This window comes from Eptatretus burgeri, chromosome 1 (genome assembly GCF_056783735.1).
Source record: "Eptatretus burgeri isolate ZD-2024b chromosome 1, Ebu_testis_v1, whole genome shotgun sequence".
NCBI lineage: Eukaryota > Metazoa > Chordata > Myxini > Myxiniformes > Myxinidae > Eptatretus > Eptatretus burgeri.
The window spans coordinates 25,690,651-25,704,156 of NC_140961.1; the positions used below are offsets into that span (position 1 = coordinate 25,690,651).

The window sequence follows — 13,506 nt, forward strand, 5'->3', positions numbered from 1 at the left end:
GTTGGCAAGTATACAGTTGTGAACACGTTATCGGTAAAGTCAGAAGCGAATGTAAGAAGAATTCTATGTTCGCTTATTGGCTTTGCCTATTCCATATTAATACAATATAATTAATAGGCTGCCGCTCAACGATTTAAATCATAACCGCACTAGAAATTGAAGTGTCAACATCACGGTTATACCGAAGAAAAAAAAATTAAAAAAAACCAAAAAAAAACCAGGCAGTCTGGAACACTGACGCTAACCATTACATTGACGTGTTTTGACTTATGAGTACCTTACAAGTAACGTGTGTCAACAATCGCGTAACGTGCCTACAACACGTTACTCATAGGTTAGAAATAAGTTTCGGGTATGCTAAGCATTACCTCGACGTGTTTCGACTTATAATTAACTTACAATTAACGTGTGTTGACGTGTGTCAACGATCGCATAACGTGCCTACAATTTATAGCCAGCGTAGCTGAACTTGTAAGTCGTATGCTGGCATAAGTCGTAAAATTTCAAGCGTGCTAAAATTTGAGGACAACCACAAAGTACAACGATGAAAGAAGCGTACTTCGACGTATGGCAGTGTTTTTCAGCGTGCTCTCAATGTTTCCAAAACTTACCCATAACGTATTTGACGTGTGCCAGCATTTTAGACAAATTTTTCAAAAATCGGCATCAGCTGGCTAAAAAGGTCAAGGTGTGACTGGGCCTTAAGGAAAGATTTTACAGATTGAAGGATTTATGGAATCACAAGTCAGAAATGGTGTCAATTTAGTCTTCTTCTCTCGATTGGCAGCATGTAACTAACTGCAGGTTTGCAACATTGCTGAAGGTAGAACGGTTATGCATCTGATGTCGCTCCCCCTATTAATGCACGGATCTTTGGATTTCGTTCAGGATGCCAGCGATAACTCGCTTAATCCATATCGAAAGACACCGTGGGATGTTTAACATCTACCAATCGATGCAAGCAGATGCCCCACTCCACCCCTCCCCCCTCCCAAACTGAATGTATATCCAAGGGAAGGTGAAGTTTGTGAATATTGATTTGCCTGCAAAGCAACAATCTGAGTTTATAGTCGGGTCAGGAATAAAACCCAGACTAGACAGCTCGAAGGTAAATCACTATATTTAATACTAAAGTTAAAGTGCAGATCATCATCCATTTTCTCACGTGTGTGCATACGGGTGCAGGTAAGCGTGCATGGTTGCAGGACCGTGGGGGCACTTGTGTGCACTCACTCATCCTTCAAGGTATAATAAATAAGAAATTATCACCATCATTAAAAACAAACCCAGCGGCATAAAACTGTAACATTTTTATTTTAAACTATCAATAAATTAGATGTCGGGCCTCTCCCGTCGACATTTAATATTTTCCTTAACAATGTTTGGAATGTACATACGGTACACAGTAAGTATAAACAAGACTTTAAAACAGGAACACTGTTCAGGTTGTCATGATGTTTGCGATGCTTGCGATGCTTGCATCCAAAGTCCCAACAAAAACAGCTTATGCTTATCCGCATGTCTGGACTGACAGCTGTATATATTAAAATAGGTGTATACGATCATTTCTGTGGGTTAAATAATAAGCTATATGTCCAATGCATGAACGATGGTTGGAGTTAACACGTGACTTGTGTTTTACATTCTTACCGTTTTTGCTCCAAAAACCACGGCAGGAATGGCCGCTTCGATTTGCAAAAATAAAACTATTAAACTCATTTCCATGTACAGACTATAATGGATTTGTAATTATTAATGTTTAGTACAAAATTAATAATATATTATATATTTATACATTTACAAGGTGGCGTTTTGAGCCTTATCGCGTAAATGGATCCAAAGAGACACGTCCGTGGTTGGGCTTAGCCCAACGTCGGTCAGTCCCAGAGATCTGCGTGGATTACGACGAAAGGTGATCGCACTTTGAGGGAGAGTGGAGATTTAAAAGAAAGGAAAAACAGAAATGTCCTGTTCCTCACTTTCATTTGTCTTCACCCATGACCACTCAACCCCTCGTCCTCTCAAACCAGGCTATGTATAAAAAAAAAAAATTAAAACCCAAACCACCTTTGCAGCAAGCACCGCATGCTCAGGTAAATATAATTTAAAGAAAATAAAGATTATATATACTTTAAACTCTTTTTGATATGGCTTAGCTGAGGTGGAAAGCAATTCTGAGTTGTTATTTCTTTTCTTTTCCCCGAGTCGCGATTGGTCCAAAATGGCGGCTTCGTACAAAATGCTGGTGAGCTCATGATACCGAGGCAACTCCGACCACAAATAAGGTGGTGCTGTGATTTAGCATTCTCCATCGGCCCAGAAGAGTAGTAGGGATGTCAAACTGACTCACTAGACTCATCCTGATTGAGGAGAGATAGCCGCACACGGCGACATCTTAAGGCAACAGTAAGTGGAGAGGTGGTTAAGGCAGATTCAGCGGAGATTGAGATAAACATGTGTGGTGTCCCTCAGCTTGCTGGGTTATCTGGGCAACAAATGTGTGGAAATATTTGCAGAATGACGTGTAAAAAGATAAAAAGCGTGACCGTGAGGGATTTGTAATCGCACTAAGTTCGTATGGTTTCGGAAGCTGGAGGGTCTTCTGAAGAGGGTTCTTGATGGAAAAGGCTATCTGGTTGAGGTTCATGAGAGAAAACAGAGTCATCGCCTGATGAACATGTGCTGTGGCTGTCCGTGAGGCTCGGTGAATACTGTTCCAGCGGTGCACAAAGATCCAGGTATTCCTGTGGGAAATGTTTTGGCAGGGAAAGTAAAATGATTACTTGTTTTAACACTGATAGAACACTGCACACACATTATATATATTTATTTATTACACATCCAGTATATTATGAGTTGTATGAATTATTGTGAGGGAATGGAGGATAGCTCAGACTTGTGTGAGATGTTTTTCACCTCCTGAGCAGTGAGGCTGAGAATGCGGTCAAAGCTCTCCACGAGCTGTTTGAATGTCGGTCTTTGTGATGCTGCTGCGGCCCAACAAGCACGCATGATCACATATCTGCAAGGCAGGTAAAATTACTATCAGCAAAGCATTATGGAAAGGCATATGAAAATGTGCAAACATTGATAGCAGTCATCATTTTGACTCCTCAACCACAAAAAATGAAGCACATGATATGTGAAGTAATTTTTCTGATATGAAAGTTGATGCTAAAGCAATTTGCATGGTAACGATTACATTTTGGGGTTGACGACTCATTTATTTGCCGACAGATGTGCGGCATGGATTTGGAATTTGGTCAAGGCATCAGCACAATTTATTTATTTGTGTGCATCAAATGACTGCTGGTTTGCATTCTCGCTGAGAATGTAGTCATGTTGCTAATGGAGTTCTCCATGTAGGTTGGGGTCAGAATTTGTAATTTGTTCATGGTGCTGGCGATAGCTTGTCTACTCTTCTTGAAGGACAACACGTGATCTTTAACGTACACCAACTAACGCAAGCAGATGGGACACCAGCTTAACGTCTGTCCAAGGGACGGCACACACATTGAAGAAACACATTGCATAAGACATATTCAAATGAGTGTTGTGTTACTTTTTGTTACATTTTAGATTATTGCACACCTATAGTCTGAAATGTAACACAAAACCTACATTGTAACCCAAGCTGAAACATTTTAACATTTATGGGAAACTGACATGCATTGAGGACATCACCTCTCATGATAGTGATGGCCAATATTTTGATCAATAAGTGCAAATGCATTGGCGCTTAATATAATGAAAGTATCGGCACTTCATATCATTAATAACATTGGCCAGATTGGTACTTAATACTGATATCATTGGCAAACGATAACGGCACTTGGTGGAGCGCATACCTCCACCAGGCTGAACAGTTTGCGTTTTATATCCCACTGATAGGCCGGATCTGGTCCGGATATGAACCAAAATCAAATCAGCTTGTAGTGGGGCGGCTTAGCCCAAATATTCAAAAGAATTGTGCATTTTGTGATACAAGCACCAAATTTGGCACAGATGTACATTAATATGTTGTGGACATTTTCAGATATTGGGCCACTTGAAATTCTATCTTTATGTCCGCCAGATTGGATTTCAAAATGGCCGCCACTTGAAATCTACATTTGCTATTATCTCTGGACGTAATGCAGCTATTGACTTGATTCTGGTATCTAAATATAGGTTTTTGGGGGCAAGGAATCCAATGGTACCATTTTCAACTTAATATTATCGATCACAGTCTGTTTTATAATTTTATTTGGAAATTATCTAGGCAAATATTGGATTCAACACAATACTTTGAAAAGAATGTCTTAGTTCTGTAAATATAAATAAAAAAACAAACAAACACTAAATCACTAGTAACAACTCAGTAACAACATCAGACACCCAGATGTAGCCAGGAAATTCAGGGAAAGCCACTTCACCATTCAGAAAACACAGAGGGTGTTCTCTTCAATCCCGAATGACCAGGCACATGAGCAGAATAATGCCTGCATCAAAGGAGACGGTGGAGCAGTTGGGCTCACTGACAACCCTAGTGCCCTACGTCGCTGGATGGTTGCGGGACCAGAAGTTGCCAGGGTGATCGAAGAATTCCAGGATGGGAACCAACACTGGAGACGGCAAACAGCAGACACACGTCATCATAATCAGACGCCAAGTGTACAGGCCTCATTTGTGAAAGATGTTCGCTCTCTCGTCGGTGTCATGGAGGAGATGGGCAACCCATTCGAGGAGGAGAGTCAGGATGTAGTCAAACAGGACACAGAGGAGATCGCAGATCCTGCTGCTGTGGAGACCGTGATGAATGCCAGGAGGATTGGTCAAGAGCAGTTCGAGGCTTTCACCAGAGAGTGTCTGTTGGACAGAACAAAGGCAGTGGACGCACCCATTCCTCGTAACAAGCTGAAGGTGTTCAGCACTTCCACTCCAAGAAGCCAGAGCATAGGTCAGCAACAGCTCGCCTCCATCAAGAATGACCGTAAACTCTTTGCACACCTGTACATTGGCTGCCAGACGAGGGATGGAAACCTTGAGGAGTTCTTTTGTCACGAGAATCAGGCATGTCCTCCTGCATTGTCTGATGGTGGAAGCCTCTGCAATGGGACCAAGAGTGATCTCCTCACATGCTTGGAAGAAGTCTCCGACGCAAAGACAGAGACTCCTGTCACGACCTGTATTGTGCTTGATGGAGAAGCCATCGTCCAGATGCTGAAGCCGGCTGCATCAAAGACCTTTGAAGAGTATGCACAACAGATCTTCATCCCATATATGTCCACGAAGCTGCAAACAGTGTCACGCCTGGATCTGGTCTGGGATACTTACCTTGCTGATTCACTGAAAGGTAGTACACGTGCAAAGCGGGGACAAGGTGTGCGGAGACGTGTGGTGGCTGCCGCAGCCATACCAGGAAACTGGCAGAACTTCCTACGAGTGGACAGCAACAAGACCGAGCTGTTCAGGTTCCTCTCAGCAGCTCTCATGGAATGGTTTGACCAAGAGGACAAGCAACTCGTCATTACTGATGGAGAGGCAGTGCTCAGCAAGCCACTACTGCCAGATGTGACCTCACTCGCCCCATGTAACCATGAAGAAGCTGACAGTCGGATGTTGCTGCATGCATCTCACGCAGTCCAGCATGGACACCATGCAATACTCATCCGGACTGTAGACACCGATGTTTTGGTGCTGGCAGTGTCCCTGGCACAGGAGTTGCAACCAGAAGACAAACTGTGGCTGGCATTCGGAACAGGCCAGAGTTTCCGATACCTAGCAGCACACGAAAAAGCAGCTGGATTGGGACGAGAGAAGGCTCGTGCACTGCCAATGTTCCACGCTCTAACTGGATGCGACACTGTGTCTAGTTTTCATAGACATGGCAAGAAGACTGCGTGGGCAGTCTGGACGGTACTGCCAGAACTCACTGAGGCGCTGCTGCTGCTGTCCTCTGCACCTCGTGACATACCAGACGATGCAATGCGCATCATCGAGAGGTTCGTGATCCTGTTGTATGATCAAACCAGCAAATGCACAGACATTGACAAGGCCAGGAGGAAACTCTTCGCAAGGAAGAACAATGTGCAGCTCATCCCTCCAACGAAGGCAGCTCTGGAGGAACATGTCAAGAGGGCAGTGTATCAAGGTGGACATGTGTGCGGTCAGATACTGCTGCCAGCACCAGAGCTCCCTCCACCAACCAACTGGGGTTGGTCAAGGACTGGAGAAAGACAGTACACACCTTACTGGACCAGGCTAACTGAGGAAGCTCACAGCTGCATTGAGCTGGTTTCTTGCAAGTGCAAGAAAGGGTGTGTGAGGCGCTGCAAGTGCAAAAAGGCTGCCCTTCAGTGCACAGCCCCTGTGTGTGTGTGAAGGGGACTGCACATGACGATGAGTCAACAACATACATGTACTTGTGGCAATGCTGAACTTGTTAACATGACACTGTTTATGTACACGTATCTTCAGTACCGGTATATACCTAGCCTCAGATACCAGTACACCTAGCCTCAAATACTAGACCATGTAGCATGTCAGTATTATACCGAAGACATTTACAGAACTAAGACATTCTTTTCAAAGTATTATGTTGAATCCAATATTTTTGCCTAGATAATTTCCAAATAAAATTATAAAACAGACTGTGATAGATAATATTAAGTTGAAAATGGTACCATTGGATTCCTTGTCCCCAAAAATACATTTAGATACCAGAATCAAGTCAATAGCTGCATTACGTCCAGAGATAATCGCAAATGTAGATTTAAAGTGGCGGCCATTTTAAAATCCAATCTGGCGGACATAAAGATAGAATTTCAAGTGGCCCAATATCTGAAAATGTTCAACATATTAATGTACATTTGTGCCAAATTTGGTGCTTGTATCACAAAATGCATAACAGGTTTGCTATGCTGCTACACTATTGTTATTGTCATCCACCTTACTTTGTAAAAACTCGTCCACAACTTTTTGAAATATCATGCTACGTATCGTTTTTGGCCCCATCTCTCAATGGCGAAGAATCGCTTAAAAATTCTCGAATCTGGATTCGGATCTTCACCAAAATTGAATCGATTCTTCCTCGTCACACACCTAACCGGTCCACCAAGTTTCATCCGAATCCGTCAATGACTTTGAAATTTTGTGCTACATATCGTTTTTGCCCCCATTTCTCCATGCTGAAGAATCACTAAAAATTATAGTATCCAAATCCAGATCTTCACCAAAATCGAGTCAATTCATCGTTGTCACACACCCAACTTCTCCACCAAATTGTCCGAATCTGTTCACAACTTTTTGAGATATCCTGTTCAGACAGACAGACAGACAGAGGTGAAACCAACCTCCGCTCGTTTTCAGTGGCAGAGGTAATAATAGCTGTCCAAGGGGATGATGTCCCAATGCACCCTATTCCCCCATTGTTATGCAATTCTGCTCACATACGAGGATCTCTAAGAGTGTGCTATATTTGAATACACTTTACATGAATAGGAAGTGGTTTCAAATGCATACAGTTCTTTGGGACAGTTGGTTGGCTTGTCCATTCGGTGCCCTTCTTTGAGAAGCTTGAAAAGCTCTTCAACAGGGATTCCTGGGTAAGGTGAACCACCCAGTGTAAAGATCTCCCACAACAACACTCCAAACGACCAGCTGTCATTTCAGAGAAAAAGAAGAAAGTGGGAAGAGAGTCAGCTGGACTGTCAAACACAACAGATTTAAAAAAAATATTTTATCTTTAAGTGGATGGTATAGGAGGTCATAGTTATTTTGAATGATCTCCTGTAACAAGGGAAGGGAATAAGAGTCACCCTCAAAGCAGATTATCCCTCTCTGAAGGTCCTTAATTGAGCGAGCTAGGTTTTTACTGACAATCCGAATGTTACAATGCAATTCTCCAAAGTGAAGCGTGACCTTCTAATATTAGAATCCAAATCCTTAACATCGCTGCCTTCAGGTGGATTTGAACCCACAACCACAATTTCAGGTGAACCCACACGACATGGTGATATAACAGACACTGGGTAAAAGTGCGGTAAATACCGCAATTTATTTATTTATATGCCTTTAAACCACTTTAAACCTTTATGTAAATTGAATTATATACTTAAACACTGTGGAACACAAATCACCTTCATCATATTTCCAAGAACCTCCAGTTTTGCAGTACTGGTTGTACATAGTGGTTCTATGGGGTGGTGTATGTAATCGGAGTCGTCAAATGCAGCCCCTGGGAAGTGGGCGTGGCATGTGAGATGGTGCAGTATTGGGATGAAGAAGATGCCGTCGATATGGCGATGTACGAGGCCGATTGACGCCGCGTTCTATGATGATCAACAAAGCTTCTATCTCCTAAAATGTGACAACGTCGTCTTATTGGTTCACGAGTCAGTAAGTGACCACTATATTCGTTATTGGTGTGTGTGTGTGTGTGTGTGTGTGTGTGTGTGTGTGTGTGTGTGTGTGTGTGTGTGTGTGTGTGTGTGTGTGTGTGTGTGTGTGTGTGCGCGCGCGTGCATCTGTCTGTCTGTCTGGAGCAAAGCTCCATGGCTTTTGATCCAATTCTGATAAAAATTTGGGTGGGAGGTTTATAATCATTATCTCATTGTGTTTTCCTGAGAATGGGCGTGGTGCGCCCATTATAGGTGGAGCCACGCCCAAAAAACATGTTTTTCGGGGGTCGCCGATTTCATTTTGCATCTTCTCCGAGGGGTTTGTCGAATCTGGCAGGGATTTTGGGATTTGGTAAACCCAATGGCACCTGCATAGCCCCACGGAGCTCGATTTTTCATTTTCGTCACAAGGTCACGAACTTAGAAAATTGCGAATTTTGACACAAAAATCATACGACCGCCAAAACTTTGAGAGCTCGGATGACAATATTTTTTATGCATAATCTTGAGGTCATTCTCCACCTAAAGTGTTGAAACCATTTTGCTCTATCTCGAACACCTTGCCCGTGGCGCCCCCTTCAAGTTTGTTTTTATGTTGATATCATCAAAGTTTGGATAATCCGAGGAGTGTGAAATGCCATATAGCCTATATGACGTTATATTGTTCCTGGAATGTTCCAGAGGAAGTTTTGCACCAAAGGTCATAATCCTTGACCTTTGACCTTTAAAGTTCACGAAGGTCAAATTTTCAAAGTTGTGGGAATCGAACCAGGTTTTCGACCTTCGAACTAACTCCATTAAGCTATAGCACGTATCCTGTTTCCTTATTTTAATGTCCACAACATTGTTTTGTGACCTTTAAAGGTTATGCAAAGGTCAAATTTTTAAAGTTGTTGAACGAAACCGGGTTTTCGACATTTTGCAGCGAATAACCCGTCACTCGTACCACATCATGTTGATCATTTTTATAACTTGGTCAAAAATTATCACATTGTCTCATCCTTGACTTCTGAACCAATCGCCATCGTCAAATACCGCTCGTGAACTATCGTAGTCTTCAGACTTGTTACAGTTTATAATGGTGGTGTATAAGACTGCTTCAGTGGTGTTAAACTTCTGGATTTGTTTTTTAAACCATCTTTAAAATCGTTATTTTGTTAAAATTGAAGTATTTTTCTTGAACACTGCATGGGGTATTATGTTCTCTGAACACTAGTTTAGTTATTATTGACTAACACTTTGTCTTTACAGAATAAACTAGAAGGGCACTCGGTGAAGCGCATACCTCCACCGTGAAATACCTGATTCCATGAAAACATATCGGGCCCAATACATTGAGATATAGTGCTACATATCGTTTTTGGGCCTATCTCTCAATGGTGAAGAATCACTTTGAAAATTAAATAATTATAATGTCTGGATCTGGATTCAGATCTTCACCAAAATCAAACCAATTCGTTCTTGTCACACGCCCAATCTGTCCACCAAATTTCATCCGAATCGGTCCACAACCTTTTGAGATATTGTGCTATATATCATTTTAGCCCAATCTCTGAATGGTCAAGAAGCGCTTAAAAAATTGTCGGATCCGGATCCAAATTCGGATTTTCACCAAAATTTAATCAATTCTTCCTCGTCACACACCCAACATATGCACCAAGTTTCATCTGAATCCATCCACAACTTTTTGAGATATCGTGCTGTATATCGTTTGTGGCCATGTCTCTCAATGGTGAAGAACACTGAACAACAAAATTTTTTTACTGGAGATGTGTAAAGTGATTTAGACTAATTTGGGTACGCTGATTTCAAAAATCATAACCGTTTTGCTGTATCACGTCAGGATTTTCAGTAACAGAAATATTCCCATTGCCTAGAAGTCAGGATTTCAATGAAATTTACAAAAATTCATTTATTCATTTATTTCATCATGAATGCTTCAAAATTATAGAAATTACAGAAAAACTCCACTAGAATGTAATTAAAAATGCTTTAGGCATTTGGCTTTGCGTTTGTGCTGCTCTGTGTCAGTTTCACGATGCAGGAACCAGCAGAAATCGCCCATCATGTTCGGGTTGTGCCGCCCTTGGTAACGCGTCTCCATGAGTGAAATCTCTTGGTGGAATCGCTCGCCGTGCTCGTCCGAGACTGCTCCCAAGTTGTCAGGGAAGAAGTTCAGGTGCTGGTGTAGGAAATGGATTTTCAGGGACATCCTGGAGCCAAGTTTCCTGAAGGACTCCAGCAGCTGCTGCACTATTTCTTCATAGTTGTCCGCGTGCTCGTTCCCCAAGAAGTTGTCCGTCACAGCTTTGAAGCTCCTCCACGCTGCCAGCTCTTTGGGGTTTAGAGTTGTCGGAAAAGTTTCGTCCTTCATAATCTGTCGGATTTGCGGTCCAACAAAGACACCAGCCTTGATCGTGGCCTCCGACAAGGTGTTGCCAAACTTTTCCTTGAGGTATAAAAACCCACGCCCATTCAGATCCATTGCCCGTACAAAACTTTTCATCAAGCCGAGCTTTATGTGGAGTGGTGGAAGGAAAACCTTGGCTGGGTCGACAAGGGCGACATGCTTCACGTTGTGTCGACCAGGTACATGCTCTTTTCGCTCTTCCCAATCTTTCTTCGTCCAGTGATTCTTGTCGTCTCTGCTATCCCAGAAACAAAGGAAGCACATGTATTTCGTGTAGCCTGACTGCAGCCCGAACAACAGCGCCACCACTTTCAAGTCTCCGCAGATGTGCCAGTTGAAGTCATTGTACTTGATGGAATCAAGCAGCTGCCGCATAGTCTCATAGGTCTCTGTCATGCCGAACGCGTGAGCCAGTGGGACTGATGGTTTCTCGTTGCCATTGTGGAGCAAAACAGCCTTCAAGCTGTTCTTCCCCGAGTCGATGAAGAGGCGCCAGTCTGCAGGATCGTGATCACACCCAAGTTCTTTCAACAGACCGTTGATGTCACTGCAGAATGTCATCGTGTCTTCCATCTCAAAGAACTCAGCCATGTCTCTGTGACGTGCTCTGAACAAGGATATCTTGGTGTTAGGTTCAAGTAGATTCCACTGCTGCAGTCTTGATCCAAGCAGCTCTGCCTTCGCCTTTGACAGCGAGAGATCTCTTACAAGATCATTTAAGTCTCCCTGGTTCAGAAGGTGTGATTCTTGAGTGTCGGGTTCAAAAAGGTTCATCATCACCATCCTCTTCACCACTGCTTACAGCTATGTTCTGATCAGCTGGAGGTGTTGGAACGGGGTTCTCGTCATCATGAGGCACAGGTTTACGAGCAGAGACGCAGTCAGCGTACTTGATGTGACCTTTATTCTTCTTGTTGAAGCCGGCGATGCTTGTGCAGCAGAAATAACAATCATCATGATGATTCTGCGGCTCACGCCATATCATGGGCACCGCAAATGGCATGCTCGCGTGCTTGCCCACCAACCACTGAGTCAAGGTTGTGTGACAGCTTGTGCAGCAGATGTGTGGTGCCCAGCTCTGTTCTTGGTCCCCCACCTTACACCCGAAGTAGTGAAAGTAGGCGGCCTTTATTTTCACTGCTGTAGATATACTTCGCTGTTGATCTTTTTTGGTATACCGACCACAGACATAACAGAAGTTGTCAGGATGATTGGTACAGGAACGCCTACTCATCTTTATCTGAAAGAAAGAAATATAACACAAGTTAACAACAATTGTACGAAATAGACATGTTAAAGACATATGTAAATTTCATTGAAATCCTGACTTCTAGGCAATGGGAATATTTCTGTTCCTGAAAATCCTGACGTGATACAGCAAAACGGTTATGATTTTTGAAATCAGCGTACCAAAATTAGTCTTAATCACTTTACACATCTCCAGTAAAAAAATTTTTTTGAAATTTGTTGTTCAGTGGAATCACTTAAAAAATTCTTGTATCCGGATCCGTGTCTTCACGAAACTCCAATCAGTTCGTGCTTCTTACACACCCAACCTGCCCACCAAATTTCATCTGGATGCGTCCACAACTTTTTGAGCTATCCTGAACACAGACAGACAACCAAAGAGACTGATAGGGGTGAAAACATAACCTCCTTCCACCTTCGGTGGTGAACCGAATAAAGGGTGAATACATTTGAGAGAAAGATAAAATGTATGTGAGCAGTCTGACGAGGCTCTGGAGTGCATTACAACACTGTTGGGAAAAGATTGACTTGACTCAAACATAATCCATAAACTAATTAAATCAATCTAGAATGGAGTTGAGACAGTTCTCAAGGCAAAAGGGGTTAACCCTGATTATTGATTACCTGTGAACATAGATTTGATTTTTCCTGAGCCTGGTGTTGGCACAGTGGTTAGGGCAGCGACTTGGGACCAAAAGGTCCTGAGTTCAAGCCCCGTTGGGCCACTGAATATAGATATATATATATATACATATATATATACATATATATACATATATATATATATATATATATATATATATATATATATACATATATATATATATATATATATACATATATATATATACATATACATATATCAGGTCAGGTATGGGAGCATGTGCCAGAACAGCGCGTCGCTGCGTCCACTTTCCGCCGGTACTCCAGGGGCCTCCGTCTGGCCATCCCCCAGGCAGATGCCAGGCCCATCCCCATCTCCTTGAGATGATGGTCAACCTGCTGCAACCATGAGGCACGTGGTCGGCCCACTGGCCTCCTCCACTCATGAGACTCCCTCGCTGAGAGAATCTGGTGAGCAGGATCAGCGTCAGGAAAACGAGCCACATGTCCATACAGCCGCAGCTGACGCTCACGGACTATGCAGGTAACAAATCTCATCCGAGTCTCTCTCAGCAACCGCTCGTTGGACACAAAATCCGACCAGCGATAGCCAAGGATTCTCCGAAGAGACCTGGTACCAAAGGAATTAAGTCTCCGTCTCAGATCCTTGGTCAAAGTCCAAGTCTCGCACCCATAGAGCAAGACTGGAAGTACCAAGGACCTGAAGACTCGGACTTTCGTCCTCCCGCACAGGTACCGGCAGCGCCACACCCCATGATCCAGTGAATCCATGACTCCCCAGGCCCGACCGAGACGTCTATTGACCTCCGGCTCACAACCTGCGGAGACATGAATATCACTGCC

The 13,506-nt window shown here is 43.1% G+C and overlaps 1 protein-coding gene across 5 annotated transcripts in view; it reads right to left on the reverse strand.

Annotated features, from left to right (window-relative positions):
* Positions 1–1,295: 1,295 nt before the first annotated feature.
* Positions 1,296–13,506, reverse strand: part of LOC147034059 (fibroblast growth factor receptor 2-like) — a 297,765-nt gene continuing 285,554 nt past the window's right edge. For 4 of the 5 annotated variants that reach the window (XM_085875924.1, XM_085875917.1, XM_085875931.1 and 1 more), the window contains 3 exons: positions 7,504–7,641; positions 2,917–3,022; positions 1,296–2,744 (listed from right to left, as the gene is read on the reverse strand). In XM_085875924.1, the coding sequence (XP_085732050.1) occupies positions 2,568–2,744; positions 2,917–3,022; positions 7,504–7,641 (421 nt within the window). In that variant the 3' untranslated portion in view covers positions 1,296–2,567. Of the gene's footprint in view, positions 2,745–2,916; positions 3,023–7,503; positions 7,642–11,862; positions 12,032–13,506 lie in introns of those variants that run through there. The other variant, XM_085875946.1, reaches the window with a different exon arrangement.